This window comes from Martes martes, assembly GCF_963455335.1.
Source record: "Martes martes genome assembly, chromosome: 7".
In the NCBI taxonomy this organism is placed as follows: domain Eukaryota; kingdom Metazoa; phylum Chordata; class Mammalia; order Carnivora; family Mustelidae; genus Martes; species Martes martes.
This window is the reverse complement of record NC_137894.1, coordinates 80971602-80993222: the sequence shown is the minus strand read 5'-3', so window position 1 is coordinate 80993222 and position 21621 is coordinate 80971602. Positions and strand designations below refer to the sequence as shown.

At 39.5% G+C, this 21621-nt stretch overlaps 1 protein-coding gene across 1 annotated transcript in view; it reads right to left on the bottom strand.

Moving 5' to 3' along the window:
• The window catches only part of AKAP6 (A-kinase anchoring protein 6), a 368170-nt gene that overhangs the window by 235340 nt on the left and 111209 nt on the right, over positions 1-21621 (bottom strand). Inside the window, exon 5 of the mRNA XM_080809066.1 lies at positions 5263-5385. Coding sequence (XP_080665192.1) covers positions 5263-5385 — 123 coding nt within the window. The remainder of the gene's footprint in view (positions 1-5262; positions 5386-21621) is intronic.

Here is a 21621-nt window from a genome sequence, read left to right as displayed (position 1 = left end):
AGTACACATATGCATTTGTTTTCAAATACCTTGAACAACTCTGAAAGAATATAAAGAACCAAGGAACACTGGTTGCTTCAGAGAAAGAGAATCGGTAACTGGGGGACAGAGGTAGGAGGCTTACTTTTGACTTTCTACCTTTTTGCTCCCTTCCTTTATTTACCTTTAGAATTTTGTGTAACATCCATATATTCATGAGTCCAAAGTTTTAAAAAAAACCACATCTTAAAAACTAGATAATGTTGTCTGTACCAGCATATCTTTCAAATGTTATATCAAACCCATTCTCCATTATGCACATAGTTATTCCTTCTCTAAGCCATGGACCTCATCCAGTTAATCAATGTCAAACTGACTCTACCCACATGGAACTTACAGTGGATTCATGTCAGTCTCCTGTTTTAAAGTAAAATCAAACCCTCATGGAGTCCCTTTGCTCCCAGAGAAATGTTCAACCCATTAAAAAGACATTCAATCTCCTTCACCATCAGCCCCAACTTCAAGACCCCAACCTGGTCTCAGCCACACCAGATGGCTCACCACACCTCCCTTACCTGCCCATGATATTTCCTCCCATCTCCTCTCCTCCCCTCTCCAACCAGAAAATCATACATGACCTGCAAGGTCTATATCCAATGATTTCTTTGAGCCTTCTTTATTCTCAGGAAGAACCAATAAAACTTCTCTCTGTGCTCCTAACAGTATTTTTGCTTATCCTACAAGAAGTTTACTGCTCAAAATTATATTATATTTATCATTTATGGCTCTATAGATGACTACATTTAATCTATGGTCATCTCCCTCAGATTGCAAATCCCTGGGAGAAAGAAGCCAAACTCGTTCATCATGTATTCCTAGCACTTACATAACTGCCTGGCACACACAGGGGCTTGATATATATGAACTCCTCACCGCCATTTCTCCCCATGTTTTCTCATTCATCAAACTGAACTAAGAATATTGTTCCTCCAATGCTATTTCTATGTGGCTGGTTAATGTTTGCCCAGTATGACATGGTACTACCTATGCAAATTTAGCTCCAAAGTTTAAGCCAGGCCCTTGTGCTTAGTTCTTCTTCCTAACTCTTGCACAGCTGTCTGGAGTCAGCTAGACTTTGCTTTCTCCTACTATATATCTAATCGACTATAGATTAAATAACAACAACAAAAAAAAAAACCAATAACAACAACAAAGAAACCCAGCCGGTTTGTTTTCCTGCAAGTGGTTTTATATGACGTGGCACCCATTTGGTGAGTTCGGCATGCATAAGAACTACTTGGGAGATCAGGGTTATCTTTTCAAAAGCAAATATGGATGTGGAGAGGGAGACCTTGCTGTCCTCCTCTGCTACATTACTCATAAGCACTCTCACTCTGAAGATATTATGAATTCTCTTGAAGGAAAACATCTAAATAGCTTGCCCAGAACTACTGATGGCGCTTCTATTTATGATGCATCTACTCAAATGTAGCTTTTGGGGACTTGTGTTTCTTTAGCCACTAAGAAAGGTGATGAGAGAAACAACCTAAATGTCCGCCAACAGATGAAAGGATAAAGGTGCTAAATTAGTACAGTGGACTATTACTCAGCAATCCAAATGAATAAGCAGTTGAAACTCCCAACATCGAAATAGGTGAAAGAAACCAGGGGGGCGGGAGGAGATGAAAGAGAGAAAGACAGAGGACACACCGTGTTTGACTCCATTCATGTAAAATTCTAGAAAGTACAAAACAATCTTCATAGTAACAGAAAGCAGATCAGCGATTGCTTAAGGGTCAGGGAAAGGCCAGGAAGGAAGGGAGGAAGGAATTACAAAAGAGTCATGAGGGAGCCTTTGGAGGGGATGGCTACATTCACTATCTTGACTGCGAAGATGGTTTTATGGGTGTACACATTTGCCAATTTGTCAAAACTTGTAGATGTACATATTTTAAATACATACAACTTATCATATGCCAATTATACCCCAATAAAGCTGTTTTAAGAAAAAGTAGACAGAAGTGAGGAAGAAGGGAATCTGTCCGAGAACATATGTACACAATACTGTTTTAAAAAGTGGTTTTCAAAGAAGAGGGATGCTCGGTACTCACAAAATACCTTTCCAGAATGACATTTTCCTGAGAATGTCATTTTCTACGAAGACAGGAATTGTATTTTTGAGAGGAGCACCCAGGTTGCAAGCAGATGATTAATTATCATGGAAAATCATTGATGTATCATCGCAATTTCACAGTATTTCTTACAGTTAAAATAAAGCTCCTTCGTATCTCTCATAAAGGTATTGTAAAGCTGTAATTGATTTGTGTTGGTAAAAACCCATGGTTACCGTCATGGAAAATAATTGAATTAAGTATCAAAATATAAACGTACAACTTTTGTTATTGTTTTTATGTTTGCTTTTCTTTACAATAATCACTGCAGGGTGCCAACTCTTCTAACCCATTGTTAAACCAGGGAAGACACTGAGCTTGCGGGGCTCATACATCTGTTGATGTAGTGTTAAATTACAGAATCTACAGAGGTGTTTCAAGAAACTCATACAGCTATCTCTACATACAGGATAATCTTGTCCATACCACTTGCCCACTCAGTAAGGAGCAGTAATGACTTATGCAAGTTGCATTCAAGGATATAAATCTCTGGGCTTAGCTGTATACTTTCTTTAAGGGAAGGCAGACATTCTTTTGCCTTCTTTTGAGAAGAACAACTTAATATTAACTCAGCACCATAGTAAGGAAATACAATAAAAAATATAAATGACTGTATTGATCAGGAGGACAATGTAGATATTGTCCTCAGAGACACAGGGTAACTCAGTTTGTTTGAGAGACGTTTATACAACAGGCAGTTTCTAAAGTAACAAACACTGCACACCGCACAGCAGGGACACAGGAATTGTCCAGAAGTACCACTGCCGATCCACGCACGCTATGCCCCCACTAACTGGCAGCCAGTATTATTCATAATTTCAGAAGTCAAAGTTGTGATTACAACTTAACATTCACTGAACTGGTCTGGAGAGTGGAGTACCTTACTCTTTGCAAAGCAGAGATAAAGATATTCCTATGTTATCTCTCTTCCAACTGATATAATTAGACACGATAATAGAGAAAACTCATTTCAAGAAAGTGTTGATCATTAGGCAACAACAAGGTTGTTCTTTAAGGGAACAACATTTTAAGAAGGACTCTTGGCTATGGATGTAGCATAGAGATCCACAGCAAAGGGGATGGTGGGGTCCACATTTTGGATGAGGCTGTCATTATGAGGCAGGTACACGCACATGCAATTCATTATGGGACGCTGTAAAGAGTTTGGCAACTTATTAAGGTTAGAATATAGTAGTCACAGGCTACATGTGGCAATTTACATTTAAATGTAAGTTAATTAGAATTAAAAATTCATCTCTTCAGTTGCTTTAGCCACATTTCAAGTGCTCAGCAGATGAGTGTGGTGAGTGGCTCCCATGCTGGACAGAGCAACCTTGAATATTCCGTTATCACAGAAAGTTCTAGTGAATGGGTGTGGGCTAGAATGAGGCAGAGGCCAACACAGGGATGCTAAGGAAGGAACCCTGTAACAGGGACTTGAGAATGACGAGTGATCAATTGTTTACAAAGAGGCCACAATGCTCAACTCCCAAAGAGAAGCGAGACCCTGGTTCATACTCTCCTAGCCTGGCGTTCAGCAAACAGCCTAGAGTTAAAGCACTCTTTATGTCCCCATGCCCTCTGGGACCTCAAAAACTAAATGTGTGTTTTCCATAAAATATTAAATCAAGAGAAATTAAGACAGCGCACTTAATGTGAAATAAAGTTCATATACTCCTGTTTAAACACAGATTAGAATTTCTGTCAGAACAATGCCAGTGAAAAGTTGACATTCTAATTAATACAATTTACATTATAAAGCACTGAATATCTTTATCTTGCTATTATGAAATGCCCTCTTTAAAAAAAAAAAAATCAAGGCTCTACTGAATAGGGAATTGAGTACCAAGGGCAATATTTAAAAACCCATGTACAAGAGAGGTGGTTAGGGTCACTGGCATTTTTACACACCATCAACCCAGGTCTCTAACAAGGGAAGCAATACACTCATCCTCTTACACATAGTTTTGTCATCTTTTATCATTCATGAAGCTATTTTCATGCAGCAATAGGGTTTTGAGACCGTTTTACTTGCAATGGTATAAAACATACTGCAAACCACAAACACCAAAAGACTAACACATCCTCACTCTCCGTCTCCTCTTCTCCCCACACCCCCCCCCCATCTCCCTCTCTCTCATTCTCTCATTTGACAGCATAGGGAACTGCCTGGAACCCTGTGAACTCGCACACACATAGGACTCCCACACAATGTTTATTCAATCCAAATTCTGAGTGTGTAAGAGGGGCAGAAAATCAACCCCACAGTTGGGTACCCAAGGATTCGTGTTCATTGCCTTTGTCAATTTTATGCTATCGGTGAAAGGAATAAAGATGAGATCCTTAAAGCCTGAATTTTCATTTCCTAGGACAACGTGCTTTTTCTTCATGCTTTATCACACTCCACTACTTGGTTTCCACCCCTTCATAATTGATATCGGCCATTTGAAGCATTCAGTAAAAACCTCATGAGGTTCATCAAATGTCCCCCAGTCTATAATTCTTGCTTCTAACATATTCAGAAGCATATTCATCCAAGTATTTTCTACTTCCCCTCCATGGTTTTCCCTGTGCACAGGGACGAGTGTAATGACAGTTGTATTAATTATATGCTGAAAAAACCACATAGCAGCAAAAATGATGGAGATCATCGTTTTAAATATTTTATTAAAATAACCCAGTGTAGAACAGATAATGTAGACCCTCTTGATAATGAGAGGTTCATTAATTTTACAAGAATTCTAGAAAGCTTAGAATGGTCATCAAAATTATCTCTTTCATTTATTTATCTTTTCAGAAGAGGAAAAACCTTCAATCATAGCTTTAGAGAACAAGAGTCAAGCAAATTTTCTAAGGTATTTTTAAGTAAATGACTTACCTTTCTGGAAAAAGTTTTGAAAAAAATAGCTTGAAATACGGAGGATTTAAATTTCATAGTATATTACTTGAAATGCCTGTAAATTTTCAGCTTCTGCAGTTTACCCCATTAAAACTTGGTTTCATTAGCATATAATGACTTCTGATAAATAAAATTGATATTCCCCATAAACAAACAAGCAGTGCATTAAAATCCTTCCATTACTAACAGCAAAAGCAACACAGTCTTGCCTACCAAGTGTGTCTCCAGGTACAGCTTAAGGCCATCCGTCTCTGCTTTAGGGGGTGTCCAATTCTCGGTGGTTTCCATGGCTTCATTTAACCACTGAATGAATTCATCCAGCTTGTTTACAAACCCCTTTGTGACAGAAAAGAGAAGGCGGGGGGGGGGGGGGGGGGGAAGGACAAGAAAAGCATGTTAGTTGATCATTACTTTAAAGCCAGTCTTAAAAATTCCAAACCTCACAGAGGAGAAAATTGATACCACTGACTTCCCATTCTAGTTCCACACTGTGGAAAGGAATTTCCATTATTCCTGGTTTGAAATTCATCAAAATGGAAAGACATTGTGCATGACTCCCTTTCAGTTTTTCCCTAGGAACATGTTTTTCTGAGGAATTTGGATTGGATTGTCGGGTGTCTTTATAAAGGTGTCCTCTGATCATCAAAACATTTCTGGTGTCTGACAAGTGCCCCCTCACCAAAAAATTAGGTCAGCCCTGCGAGGAACACTCCCTGGCTTTGGGGGATAAAAGCACTCCCATAAAGATGGTGTTCTTTACTCAGAAGCCTATGGAGTAGAGTTGCCTTAACTGAACTACAAATCTATTTTTAAATCACATAAGTGTTTAAAGGGATTTGGATGAGTTCTACTGACAGCCCAACTGTCTGCGGCTCAGTCTGGGTTCTAAAAAGCAAGGAAGGGTAGAGGAGGTGGGATCAATGAGCAAAAATGTAAACACCTGACTCTGGGTGTGTCCTTCACATAAAGAAATATTCTTAGCTAGGAAGCACAAATCACATAATCTTGCAATTTTTCAAGTAGTGGTTATAAAAATTTATTGACCATTTAAAAGAACACATCTGTACAAACGGAAAATATTTTGAAAAAAATGAAAGCCCAGCTATGGACCTAAAGGAAAGAAATGGGGCTGGGCGCCTGCTTTCCGTGTCTAGGTAAACAGCACCACCTGGAGGTTGAAAGGAGCAAGGACAGGCTTCTACACTTGTATTCACTGAAATGGCTTGGGATGCTATTTCCCTATTAAAGTTAACCCGTTCTTCAGATTTGCCTTTTGATTAATTTTGATTACTGTTTTTAATGCTTAACTGAGAATATCCTGAGACCAAATTGAGAAAAGGGGAAAATTCATTTACTTTATCGTGTTTCTCAGAAGCTAGGCTTCTGTTACTAAGTTTTCTCCTAAATAATAGTTTAAGATTTATAACTCTTTAATCTCCACAGTTGATTGGCCTCAAAACGATTATTTAAAAAAACAGAAAATGGGACTGAGGAAGGTGGTAAAGAGAAAGGCTGACAAATAACTCTCAGAAACACATTCCTATCTGTCAAAGGGAGACAGAGCAGCGATGTGGGCATGGAGGCCCACAGAGTCCATCAGACTGTCCCAGCACGCTCTGGAATGTCGCTGACCCACCTGGAGCTCGCCCAATCATCCCACCTGGTAGACTACCCTCTGTTTTCCCATGTTGCTAAATGTTACCCAACGCGTTCCCTATTTTATCTCTATTGTGCCAAGATCAGAAGATAATTGCACCCATCTTTTTGAAAGCCTACCCTAATCAGGTTGTTTTGGTAAAGCCAATAAGAAATACCATGTCAGGGTCATCTTAATTAGAAGCTAAGGCCTATGCATTTGCAGCTGGCTGGTCTGGGAACCAGGAGGTGGTTTAACATGCCTCAAGTCCTAGCCTCCAACCCCAAGCTAATAACATCACTGAGGTTCCTTTGGTCATCACTCAGAAGTGTTTCTTCTAGGTGAGATGAAAAACATATCCAACAGGGATGGTTTCATGAATTTCACATGACACATTCCCCTACCAAATACATTTGTCTCAAGCCCCCCCCCCCAAATCACCCTTTTCTCTAATTTTCCCACATTGTATCTTGTTCTAAATGCTAGGAATCCATGCCAAGTAATTCCTTTTGCCCTTTCTCAAATATTTAGGGCATCAGTTTGTTTGCTCTTTATCCTTTTCTGCATTTCCATAAATTTGAGAGTTGCTTTGTTAAACTACTGCAGTCTTTTAACACAGATGTTACTTTAGCCTCACTTTTTTCAGTTAAGCCTCCCACCTGTTTAAAACATCACTCCCCAAGTCCCTCTTTCTGGAAGGCTGCCCACGACTCAGAATACATAAGAAATTCTTATCTGACTTGAGGTTAACCATAGATCCCTACAGATGTGTACAGTAAATCTGTGAGCAGAAACAAGGGTAGAGTGTTTTAGAACTGAAGTCCTAATCCTTGATGTTCTCATAATTAACGGCAGTGAAAAATTAAGATACTCTTTCTTGGCCAGATGGACTTACAGAAATATCATGTACAGAACCTCAGAATATCAGAGTCTAGATTGCTGATAATTGTGAGATGAAATAGCATTTTATACTATTCAGTAGTATTTACTATTGAATTTGGACTTGAGTGGTTTTATCTGTAAACTGGTTGGTGGAGAAAATTAAGTCAGAAAGTAAATTATTTTGGAGACAACTGATTAAATCCAAGAGGACCAATAGTATAAGATGTTATTTGAAATATAACCAGTTATATTCTATTTATCATCTTCTCTTCCTCCAAAAAACAAGCAAACAAAACAATGTGTGTCTGTGTGATTGCATGGGTATCTCAACACAAAAGTTTAGTCTCAGCCAAAGAGTATTAAATACACTGTGTGACAGCTTTCCTAACGGAACCATGATTACAGAGTTAGCTGAAATCCATGAGATGCAGATTAGGCAAACCCATGGGACCCAAGTGAACCTTTCTGGATGATCTCTCTGCAGAGCCTAGCCAGAGAGCAAAACCAAGCTGCCTGACACAGAGGAAACAGAGGTCCTGTCAAGGCTTCCCTCTGGGTCTCCTCTGAATTCTATCCCTACCTCACCAATCTTCATGTGTTGTACCTTTTCTCAACTCTTTTCTCGCCAGTGCTAAAAAGTTTCATGCATCATAATAGAAGCCTGGAAAGTCTTTGTGATTTTATAATAAAAAGCTAAACACTCCTCCCTCTTAGGGAGCTCTTAGCTTTCCACCTCTCCTCCTGCTTAGATGTGTAGCCACAAAAATATAGACAGAAGTCATAAAGGCAAATGATTCTGGAGTCCATCCAATTCTTGATAACTTTGTCCCCTACTGTTTTTCCACCTCTCCCAGCCCCTTGACATGCGTACTGGCACTAGTGTTCTGTGTCGTGGACAGTGAATGTCCTGTGTACTATCCCCGTATTAGGAGACACTCTCCTTAGAAAGACCAACTAAGTGCCACTCAATATACCGAACCAGACAATGTGCAGGAGAACTCAGATCTGGATGCAAAATATGACTAATATCTGATGCTAATTTTTAGAAGCTCTGCGAGAGCCCTTTGAACTTGTGTGAATGAAGGAAAATGAGGTGACATACATAACAACATAGAAAAATGGGGGAAAATACAAAATTATATTTATTTTATAGTACAGATCAAGTTCTAGCATAACAAATACTGGGCACTCATTCACTTTTCTAACACATATTTATTAAGTGCTTACTCTGTGTAAAACGTCCTGCTGGACATTGTTGGGAATAAAAAAACAAATATCACTGCAGCAAAAATTTCAGCAGAATATAAAGCATGTCTCAGCACTGGCCTACTCGACTCAAGTAATTTTAATAGTTGAAAAATTTTGACAATCAATAAAAGAGTTGGAATAGTCTCCTGGATTTTTCCATGAAATGTATTCTGCCTGTATCAGAATTCTGTCTATATCCAAATTTGTTCTTATTTGTAGTATTTGACTCATCTGTGTTTGCTTCTCTAATATTCTGAGTTCACACTTACTTACTTTGAGAGTCCAAGATGAGTATAAAACTCAGATTTCCATCATGACACAATTCAATGTTGTCATTGCACTAGATAAAAGCACATTTTACGCACATCCAACTCACGGCTACAGGCTGAACTGCACACCCCTGGAAGGTGCACACCTCTGAAAGGTTGCATTCTAGCCTTCGCTGTTCAAAATCCTAAGTATCTTACCTGCTCAGTCTCTCTCCTGTCATTTTCAACCACCAATTTCCTGGCGGTCCCTTTCTGCCCCTTCTTCCACTATCCTTCTCTGCCTCCCACCAAGCTCTGTAGGGGCACACTGAGTGGGACTCAGTCAACAGGCCCCAGTCTTCCCAGGCCACCCCCTTAATTGTATCCCTCGGGACGGGTCCCTTGACATATTCATATCTGACCCATGTTTTGAGAATCTGCAAACTCTTCACTAAGGCCAAGCTGGGATTCGACATCCAGAAGGAACCCTGGCCGTGCAATGTGAGAGAGAACAGAATGCCCGCAGCCTTGGTACCACCCAATACCACCGACGGCACACTTCCTACTTTCAAATCATTTGCATTTTAAAAGTTCCTTAATGAAGTGCTTCTTAAAAATCTTACTTTCAAACTTTCTGAAGCATCAATCTCTTTAAAGACTAAGCAGCGCCGTCAAAGTGCATGCAAATGCACACTTTCAGGTTTGTAGAAAATGAGTTGCTACAGCCCTCAGCTGGTTAACATATATTTGAAGATTCTAGTCACAAGGAGTATTTACCTTCGAGTCTTGCAAATAGCTACCCTCTCATGACAGGTTAAGAATGCCTGTTATTTCTTTTATTTTCCCACCTATTTCTCTCTACAACAAACCTGATCTGGTTAAACACAAACTGAAGGTGATGACTGTCACCCTCCAGCAAGGCTGTCCTGTTGTTTGGAGCAGTAATAAGAAGGGAGTGCCTTCTTTGTGTCAGGGATGGGACCAGAAGCTCACAATACAGTAGGAAATGGGAAATTGTGTCTGCCTTATGGTGTTGAAAGCCTAGGGGGTCATTTTGTATAGAATTCCATGATTTTTAGACCAAACTGAAATGGAAACCTATTTCTCTAAGAGGGTAAAGGGGGACATGTACAACAGGAAGTAGACGCCATGTTGTCACAAGTGTGTGGAGTGGTGCTGATTCTGGTCATTGTACAGATAAGGAAACTGAGGGTCAAAGAAGGCGAGTGACTTGCCTAAGGCAAGAACTGGTGGAGTTGGAGCCCAAACCCACATCTCACCCCACAGTTGGGTTTCTCTCAGTGTACCACACTGACACTAGAAATAGTATTTTCAGAAGCATGCCATCTGACCCAGATGAAGGAGAAGTAACAATTCTTTCCAGCCCTACAGTCTTGGCACTGAGGTAAAATTTTCTAAGCTCTCAGTCTCTCCCCTTTAATATTTTCTGTTCATTTTTCTCAAAGGAGATCTTTGATAAGGCTAGATGGTTAGCAAGGAACAAACACCTTTTTTTTTTTTTTTTTTTTTTTTTTCCCACAAGCCGAAATCACTGTAAACTTCATTTGTAACTCATGGAAAATTTCAACCAAAAATGTAGGGCAGTTACATGTTGGAATTAACCAATTCTAACAGAGCCTCAATTACAGATAAATCTGACTCAGTTTAATCACAGAGAAGATGGCCCTTGGTTCTAAGGAGTTCAGCCAAGGACCTCAACTACTTATTTCTTTTCGTTGTTAGAGGGTGTATGTGTGTGTGTGTGTGTCTACACCCTCAAAAGCCTTCTCATTTCTCAGTGGACAAAGAAATCAAGCATGATGTCTGACTTCATCTAGATCAAATTAGCTGCCTTCAGACAGGGACCTACTGAAAGGCATCGAAAAAGTGAACTATGTTCACTATATTTATGGAAAAATTGTTCAGTCTCTACTGTTGAATCTTTTAAACCTTTATTAAAATGTATTTACCTCTTTCTTAGTATTCCAAGATTCAAAGGTTCACTGAATGATCTCATCTGAACAATACTAGCTCAAACAACACGTAATCCTCAAACCCTACTCACTGTGTGCCAGGACCTTTTATATGTATTTCACATACAATAGATCATTTGGGCTTCATAAAGGCCCTGTGAGGTAGGTAGTATGGTGACCTGTTTTACAGTCGAGAAGACAGAGGCTCTGAATGCTGAGGAGACCTACCCAGTGTCATATGGCTAGAAGGCAGTGGACTAAGGACATGAATCCGGACAGCCTCATGGCACCACATGAAAGGCCAACCAATCTAAAAATTTGTCTAAGTCCCTACCTGAAATTAGAAGTTGAAAAACATTTAAATGAGGATTAATTATGGGGGGTGGGGCAGGAGAGGTTATATTAAAAGACGAAAAAAGAAAACTATTCCCATCATGAACCAGTATGGGTATTATTAAGAGAACAGTTGCTGCAACCAGACAAAGTTGAATTTGATCCCAAGTTCCATTCACCTCCTACTAAGAGCATAAAGTAAATGAGCTACTTAATGTCTCTGAACCTCATTTTCTTATCTGTAAGACGGGGACAGTAATACCCATCTGGGGTTTTTTACATGAGGATTTCAAGAAAAATACACATTTTAAAGCCTGATGTAAAACTAAGGCTTGATAAATGATTTTTAAAAGATTTTATTTATTTATTTATTTATTTATTTATTTGAGAGAGCAGATGAAAGAGTCAGGGCAGGAGCAGAGGGAGAGGGAAAGAGAGAGAATCAGACTCCCTGCTGAGTGTGGAACCTGACACAGGGCTCAAGCCCATGACCCTGAGGATCATCACCTGAGCTGAAACCAAGAGTTGGATGACACTTAGCAGGCTGAGCCTGTTGATTTATCAGGTACCCCTTGATAAATGATTCTTAAAAATCATTCCTAATTAACAAGCTCCAATTCGATCTTTTATCTCATTCACCCAGAAAGTTCTGATTATTCACAGTACTATGCTAGGTCACAGGGGAAAAGGATCAGAAAAGTCCCCATACAGCCACAAGGTGAGAAGGGCACGCAGAGGAGGGAGTAGTAACTTCTGTCTCAGGTCATCAGCTGGGACAACACGGAGGGGGTAGCATTTAAGCCTGCAGGTCAGCAGAGGTTTCCTGTCTCCTTATTCCACTAGCAGGTCTGAGGGGGAATCACATTTCTTCATTAATAGCCAAAAGTTTTAGAATAATCTGGCTTAACTTCTCAAAACAGGCCACATGCTTTGGAGCCAATCTTCACATTAACAATGGCTACCAACGAGTTATCGTGATCCTCTTACCCTACGCACAAGGAAGCTTCATTTAGACTCCAATAACTGGAAAAATTAGAACTCCATTTTGAAGCCAAAATATGCATGGAGATTTTACATGTATATTTACCAACGTATATATTTAGTCTCCGTTTCTGGTTAATTCGTACACACATAGTTCCTATACGAAATGCCTAATTTAGATTTTTACACAAGAGCAGTCAAATGCAATTTACCTTCCCTAACCACCTATCTGGGTACTTAATGTACCGCTCCAGACCCAGAGGCTCAAGATAAAAGGCCAAGGAGTTAAAAGAGGAGCTTTGGATTCTACCACCTGACACATTTACCCGTGTTCCTACCCACAACATCTAACACAGTGTAAGTAAGTAATTGACAGAAGGGAGGATTTGGTGTGTGCTTTTAGGAAAAAAGATTGAAGAGAAAATGAAATGGTTTAAGGCAGTTTTAACTCTGATGCCACAAGAAAACTCAAACACTGAAATGTTTTATGAAATACTTAAGCTTCTTTTCTAAAGGTTGAATGGGATGACTTTTGAATATAAAAATATTCCTGATAAAATTATCCCAGAATAAAAGTAAAAGGCTGTCGGTTGGAGAGAGAGAGAGAGAAGGTATGGAATGATATTATCTGAAATTGACTAGGTGGGAAGTTCTATTCTGAACTCAGTATCATGTGGAAAGGATAAATTGAGCTGATTCATCATCTTCAAACACTGTTGACAATAGTTTCAACTGGGAAAAGAGAAGCCCAGGAAGATCCCTGCTTCTCACAATGGGAAAGAGTTTCCTCCAACTAATCCAGAGCATGAGCTCAGTTGTTCCCTGCTGGTTTATAAAAAGTAATCAACTAATTTGAGGACAAAACAAGATTGAAGTGCATATCATCAAAGTCTAATAAAAACAGGAATGAATAAAAGAATTGGGAATAAACAGGAACAAATAACAGGTCAATATTTATTGGGCACTTATTATGTGCCAGGCACTTAGTCAATTCTTACAACAAAACTATGCTATTAGATTCCCAAACTGTTTAGTTTTTAGATGGGGAAACTGAAGGATAGACCAGCTTGAGTACTCCTACAACTGTGAACACTTTCACAGCGCTGAAGCTGGGGATCCTCCCAGGGAGTAGGACTGCCCCACAGCATTGCTCACTTACTCTAATGGAGATCTTAGCTCAAGTACCCCAATCCTCCAGAGGCACTGAATGAGCAAATCAGGTCAACTTTATCTGCCTCTGAATCCCCAAAGAGGACCTGAGATGGTCACACCTTAGAATTTAGGATTATAATAGTTTAATGCTTTAACTATAAGTTTCTCATATCTAGTATTATAAATAGTGATACTGAACATTTGGATGATAACTATCTACTAGCTATTCCTCTAATAACTTATGTAGTCATTTAGTCTTCATGAATTTCCCTCTTGTACAGATGAAGAGGCTGAAGCCTAAAGGAGTTATGTAATTTATTCAAGGTCATAAAGCCACTGAACAGATATTAAGTAGTTTTGTTCCAGAGCCAAAGCTCTGAGCTGCTACACTGTCCTTCTCACCAGACATATTCCCATGAGGTTCCCAGAAAGAAAAACAAAGGACAGTAACATCCACTGTGGCCCATTCTTGTTTCCCAAGCTGTTGGGAGAAGCCTAGGAGGTGCGACACAGCTTCACCCAGTCCTATCACAGTTGCCTCCGTTCTAGACGAGTCCCCACGCTCTGTGCTCTCTCTTTTCAGTCCCCCTTTTTCTCCTTCTTTCTTGATCACTATTTGTCTTTTGCCTTTTTCTTCTCTTTCCTCTTCTCCTAGTCCCTCCCTTCTTTCGGTCTCCTGTCCTCTTTTCTTTCTTTTACTCCCCTCCCTTCCTCTCCTCTTCTCTTTCCCTGTTCGTCTTTCTTTGCTCTACAGCTTTCGGTCTCCCCTGACCTAATTAATTGGAGCTAATTAATCACTTTTAATAAACATTTCCTGACATGTCCATAAAGTTTTGAGGCTGCTCAAAAAGGGGCTGTTCCTTGACACTGAAGTACAGAGTTGAAAATGCTGTTATAATCCTATATTTAGATTAGCTCTAAGTACTTTCCTGATGAGTGAGACCTCCTTGCAAATCAAATATCTAGAACAAGAACGCATGTAGCAAGATGGGAGTGTTTATGATATATGCTTGGTTAATATCCAAAATATATCAAGAACTTAAATAATTCAACACCAAAAAAACCAAACAATCTGATTTAAAAACAGGCAGTGTACCTACATAGACATTTTTCCAAAGAAGAAATACATATGATCAACAGACATAGGAAAAGATGCTCAACATTACTAATCAAGGAAATGTAAATCAAAACCACAAGGCAATATCACTTCACCCCAAGTCAGAAGGGCTAGTATCAAAAAGACAAGAAATAACAAGTATTGGTGAAGATGTGAAGAAAAAGGAATCCTACTAGTAGGAATGCAAATTGGTGCAACCACTGTGGGAAACAGAATGAAATTTCCTCAAAAAATTAAAATTAGGCGGCACCTGGGTGTCTCAGTCGTTAAGTGTCTGCCTTCAGTTCAGGTCATGATCCCAGGGTCCTGGGATCGAGCCTGCATCAGGTTCCCTGCTCTGTGGGAAACCTGCTTCTCCTTTTCCCACTCCCCCTACTTGTGTTCCCTCTCTCGCTGTGTCCCTCTCTGTCAAATAAATGAATAAAATCTTTAATTAAAAAAATTAAAATTAGAAATACCATATAAACCAGTAATTCTACTACTGATTTCTCAGGTATTTACCCAAAGAAAACAAAAAAAACTAATTCAAAAAGATGTACATACCTCTATGTTTATTTGTTTATTGTAACATTATTTACAATAGCCAGGATAGGAAACAACCCAAGTGTTCACCGATAGATGAACAGTTAAAGGAGATGTGGTATATATATGTATATTTAAGACTATCCCTCAGCCATAAAAAGGCTGACAACATGCATAATGGAGGGGGCATTTCTGACAACATGGATGGATGTTGGGGGTATTATGCTAAGTAAAATAACTCAGACAGAGAAAGACAAATACCATATTATTTCACTCATATGTAAAATTAACAAACAAACAAACCAACCAACCAAAAACAGACCCATAAATACAGAGAACAAACTGATGGTTGCCAGAGGAAAAGGATTGGGTACCTGGGCAAAATGAGTGAAGGGGAGTGGGAGATAACACTTATGACGTCCATTTATGGAATGAATAAGTCACAGGGATGAGAGGTACAGCACAGGGAATACAGTCAATAGTATTATAAAACATTGTATGGTGACAGGTGGGAGCTACACTTGTGGTGAGCAGAGCGTAATTAGGTATGGACTGGTTGAATCACTTTGTTGTACACCAGAAACTAATGTAATATTGTGTGTCAACTATCCTTCAATTAAAAAAAAATAAGTCATGGAGACAAAAAGCATAGCACAGGGAATATAGTCAACAATATGCAACAATGTTGTATGGTGACAACGGTGATTATATTTATCTTGGTGAGCATCGAGCAGTAATGTACAGAATTGCTGAATCACCATATTGTACACCTGAAACATATAACATTGTATGTCATTTACATACTTCAATAATTTTTTTAAAAGAAGAAAATTACCACCTTTCTACCAAAAAATTTCAGGGTGGTGAGTCAGTAAAGAATAGAAATTCAGCCACTACACTATCATTAGAGCCAAGAAGGCAGAAAATAGTATTATCTAAATGCATGTGATTAGAAAGGAGAAAAGTTTGCATTAACAAGTCTACAAAAGGCTCTTAGAACCCATTTAGTTCAATGCTCCCCATTTTACAGGTGAGGAAACTGAGGCTCAGCAAGGTTAAGTACTCGACTGATAACATGCATCCAGTAGGTAGTCAAGTCAGAAGAACTCAGGGATTGTGTATTCAATACAGAGCTTGAATTTTTAAGTTTTCAGAGACATCTTTTGGACAAAATTCTTAGAGCTCAAAAAAAAAAAAAAGGACAGAAATAGAGCTTTTAAAACTAATACAAAATTTCAGAGTAGTATTGGTTTGGTTAATCGTATATACTATCTAAACTGGGTAGCATTAGGAGAGGTCAAGTAAAGACTAAATTGTCTTTTTTGTTCAAACTCCAAGTGTATGTACATATACATGTGCATGTGTATTAGGTTCTTTATTCAAAAAATATTAATTGAGAGCTTACTATGTATCAGAAATTGTATTGGGGCCTGGAACTCACATATATAAACAACACAGACTCCTCTCTTACAGAATTCAGAGCACAGTAATATAAAGTGTGATATGTGTGATAACATAGACCAGCAGTTGCCAAACTTTTAGAACTTCTTTACGCTATTAGGAATTATTAAGGGCCCCAAAGAACTTTTGTTTCTGTTGGTTTATAACCATAAATATTCATTTTAGAAATTCAAAAAATATTTATTAATCACTTAAAATAATCTATTACACACGTTAACATAACACACTGTTATGAAAAATAACTGTGTTTTCAAAATGTTAGCTGTATGCAAATCTGGTTAACGTCTGGCATGACACAGACAGCTGGATTCCCATTTCTACTTCTGCATTTAATCTACTGAAATATCATATGTCATATAGCCTCTGGAAAACTCTACAATACACAGTATGAGAGTGAAAAAGGCAAACATCATTTCAGTATTAACTGAAAATAGTTGATCTTGTGGGCCTGCTGAAAGGATCTTGGGAACCTCTGTTGTAGATGATCCCAATGTTTAGGAGTCAATGGAAAGGCATTTATCTCAGTCTTGGGGCATCAGGGAGGGCTTCTGGGAGGAAATCACAACTAAGCTGAGTCATGAAAGGCAAGTGTAAATGATTCAGAAAAAAGAAATAAAAGGGCACTGGGAGGAACAGAGAAAAATATTGCTGGCAGATGAAGTCTGAGAGAGAACAGCTCATTCTGAGAACTCGGAGTAGCTGAGCATGGCTCACACTCCAGAGGCAAAGAGGGAAGAACTGAGAAATGAGACTAGACAGTCTGACAAGGAGCCAGACCACACATAACACACTCTTGAGTCAGGACTTTATCCTGAGGACAAGGTGGTGGTCACTGGATTTCTGAAGCAGTGGAGAGAGTGGATGGCTCAGTGGAGGGTTGAGACCAGAGAAGCCAGTTAAAAGGCTGCTACACTATACCCTGAAGTAGTTGGTGAGGGCTGGACTCAGGCAGCAGCAGTGGGACATGGAGGAACTGCAACAGGCCACAGAGAGAGACAAGTTAAAATGGACAGGACCAACTGGATGTGAGGGAGGAGAAATTTGTTAGAATCCAAAACGACTGCCAACTTCATGTTACTCGGAGGTACCATTCTTTGAAAGATGCAGTAAAAAATTCAGAAGGAAGAAACCGCTTACAGGCAGATGATGAGCATAGTATTAGATATGAGTTTGCTTTTTGAACTCAGCTGAGGTGTGGAACAAGAGAGGAGGAAGCATACAGTTGTTGGTGGTGGCCATAAGCATGGATAAGAGAACCTAGGGACAGTGTATAGGGGCATATCTAACTAGGATGCCCCGAGTGCAATGCATTCAACTTGCTTCACTCCAGTCCCTCGTTCTGTGTCTGTCTTAGTGATTCTCAACCCTGGCCATATCTTAAAATCAACTGGGAAACACGCCAAATTCAGAGAAGGAAAATCGGCTTCAAAGTCTCTGAGGGCTACAATGATAAAAAGCCAACAGCCACGGGGCACTAGGAACATGTTAGCGTTGATCTCTGAAAAAGGTACTTGCTGCCCCTTTGCGACAAGCTTGCAAGATCTGGTATAACCAGGAGACAGGAGGGTCTCATAGGAAGTACTCTGGACTGGGGGATGCAGGTCCTGTTTGTTTGCAAAATGAGGGTACCAAGCTCAACAATTTCTCACCCCTTTCTGACTGCTCACATCTGTGGCTCTTGCACAGAAAGCCTCCCTCAAAGCTATACATGTTCATATAATTCACGTTCTCTCTTCTAGTTAGATAGGAACCTCTTCTAGTTAGATAGGAACTGATCTTGCTGACGTTCACACACTCTCCCAGTGTCTCCCGCTCCACTTGCCAGGTCTGTCCTTCAAGATTGAGCTCAAATGTCTCCTTCCCAACAGAGCACCCCAACCTATTACTGCCTTTCCTAGATACTTTCTTAATCTTTCCACCTTTAACAATCAGGGCTTTGAGGGATAATTCTCAACCTCCTGGAGGCCCTTCCTTTTTCTTCCTGTAATATATTATAATGACCCTCCCTCTGATTAAAGAGTGCTGTGGGAATTGTTATTTATAAGCACATAATTATAAATAAATAGTATAAATATGTATAAATACAAATTATAAATAAATTAGTACATATTATTTATAAGGTTGTTGTGTGACAATATTATAAACTAGAAGCTTGTTTTTATTTGTCTGAATACACGTTCATAGCATAAATTCCCCCACACAAACTTCCTAAAATGTCAAGAAGTGCATTAACTAAAATTATTGGGCCAATTAGAGAAGAATTATCTCTAGTACAATATAAGAATCATCTGTCAAGACGGGAGGCCCAGAGTTTCACAGAGAAGAGAGATGTAAAAATCTAGGGCAACCAGCACAGTTCCCAAGAAGAGGGAGAAAAGGCCTTAATCATCGTGGCTTGGGGTCTGAAGCATCATAATAACCAAGACAGCTGAAGGTGAGAGGAGAAAACAGGGTGGTGACATTTGCCATCAGAGTGGCCTATATGGGGTAAGCCGCTAAGGCCTGACCGCTCCCCTCCCACGTCAATAATAGTAACAACAACAGTCACAGGAGCTAACATTTTTTGAATGGGTACTACAGAGCAGGCGCTAATCTCGCCTCTTTACACGTTTTAACACATTTAATAGTCACAGCTCTTATGTGGAAGAGAACACTTCTAACCCTAGGAGGAGGAAACTGGGACAAGGCCAAGCCACTTGGTGGAGACAACCTCATATTCTCAGCTACTCTACTCTGCTGTCATCTAGCACCACAGAAACCCCCTCACCCATTACTACTGAGGGCTCCTGAACTCTCTTCCTACCAAATGCACCTGCTCCTTTGCCAAACAGTTCTATTACTTTGCTGAATATTCCTCTTTTTTGACACCTTGAGCAAGGCTACTACTACTCTTGGAGTTCTTGCCAGCTCAATTTCCCTCATATAAATGTGTCTCCAAAAAGAGGAATGGGCACAATGTAATTTTTCATGAGTCCTATATCCTATGAAGAAGGCCCTGGTCAACAGTCTCTTGAATACAAGGGCATGCACCAAACAATGTAAAACCAAAGATGTATTAAGTCTAGGATAAGGAAAAGGGCTTTAATTAGACTTTGTTTTAGGAGGGTACAAATAGTCTTCCCTTTGGTATAGAAAATAAAGAAAACAAAACAAAAATACTTTTGTTAATTCAACTAATCAGCTTTACATCTATAAGGTAATGGGCTCTATCTAGTAGGAAAAAAAGGGGAGAACACCAGATTGTCAATTGTGACATACACCTTTCTCTCTGTGTCCATCTCTCTCTCTCTCTCTCTCTCTCTCACACCCCTTTCAAGTGAATAGTGCTGAATAAAGTCTCCAGACAAATCAGAAATACCAGAGCACCACCTCTGAGTGGCACCTCTCCAGAGCATTAAAAAAGAAAATACCAACAGCTTCCTTTATTCCTAGATAAATAACGAAGGCAAATGGTAAAGCCACTAGCTTCCCAAAAAGTAGTGCACAGGACTGAATCAACATGAGAGACGGAAAGCACATGCGCCTGAGCTTACAGGCAGCATCTTTCCTGAATAAAGTTGCTTATGCCAGGCAAAATTTGGGCCAATCATCTTTATATAGTCATATCCACAGCCTCAGCCACAGTCTGACATCATGAGTGACCTTGACACAGAACCCACACTCTTGGAATGACTTTTTCCCCCACACTGTCTGAACAGCACAAAAGCAGTGCTGACAGGTAATTTTAAGACATCACAATGGCAAGTCTGCCAAGGTGAATGTTTCCTATCTGCTTCATTTAGCTGACCTCATTTGCTATAATTTGAGGCTAATCCCTATCTAATTCTTACTGGGTTACTTGCTTGTTTACTATCACCATTGTCCCCGGTCTCTTGACATCTTACAAACTCTAGCCAGGCCCCAAATTCCTGTAGGATGTCTGGTTCTTGTCATATCACAGTGCTGGGACTGCAGCATGAATACTGACATACCTTCAGGCTCACTGATGCCATGGCCTCCCCTTCACTTACTATTAGGATCTTCGGAGGGGCAGTCACCCAGCATCCTGAGGAACAGAAAGCCAGCCATGTGGAAGGGATACCCTCCACTGTGTACTTTATTGAGAAATGGCTGCTTAGTCTTATCGAGTCATAGTCAATCCCATACAATTTCAAAACTAAGAAGTATCTTACAGGTCAACCACCTCGCCTTCTTTATGAAAATTTACTTTTCAAAACTGAGGCTTGAGAAGTTAAATTTCCAAGGTAACAATGCTACTCAGTGGCAGAATGAAGATTCTTATTCTAGTTCTTCCTACTAAAGCTGATGCTGATTACCTGGATTCATAGACGAAATCACACTAATGACAAGACTAGTATTTATGTAGCCTCTAGCGTTTACAGTGACCCTTTGTTCTTTTTCACAGAATAATCTATGCAACAGCAATGATAACTAATTAGTTAATATTCCATTTTAAATATTAAGAGATTAAACACCAAACTTTTAAAGACTTATCCAAGTTTTCATAATTAAAAAGGTGGGGGGTTGTGAACTGAGCCCAAACCTCCTCCCTTCAAGCACTATACCCTTGAGTAAATGACCAACTTCTTTATGCCTCTCTGTCCTCACTGGTAAAATGGGGATACAACAGAAGAGCGTCTGTTTCAAAGAGAGATTTTTTTTCTTGAGAATTAATATGCAATGATGTGTTGAATGAATAAACCTGTTAGTACCTTGCCTAAACATTTGTAAGTGGGCCATAAATATCAAGATTTTGTTTTGTTTTGTTAATTGTTACCTTTCCAAAGTAATCCAGGGGCATGACTTCAGGCTTAAGGATAGAGAAGAATTCACTAGTATTCCAGGAACATTTTTAGTTGAATTAAGAAAAAAAAATGCAACACTTGATTTTCATCATCACAGAAATACTTCCTGCCAAATGCAGTTAGGCACTTTAACTATCTTGACACAACAAGATATTATTTAATCATAACCCTTCCATACTAAGAAAATAACAAAGAACTACTTTCGTTTAATGTG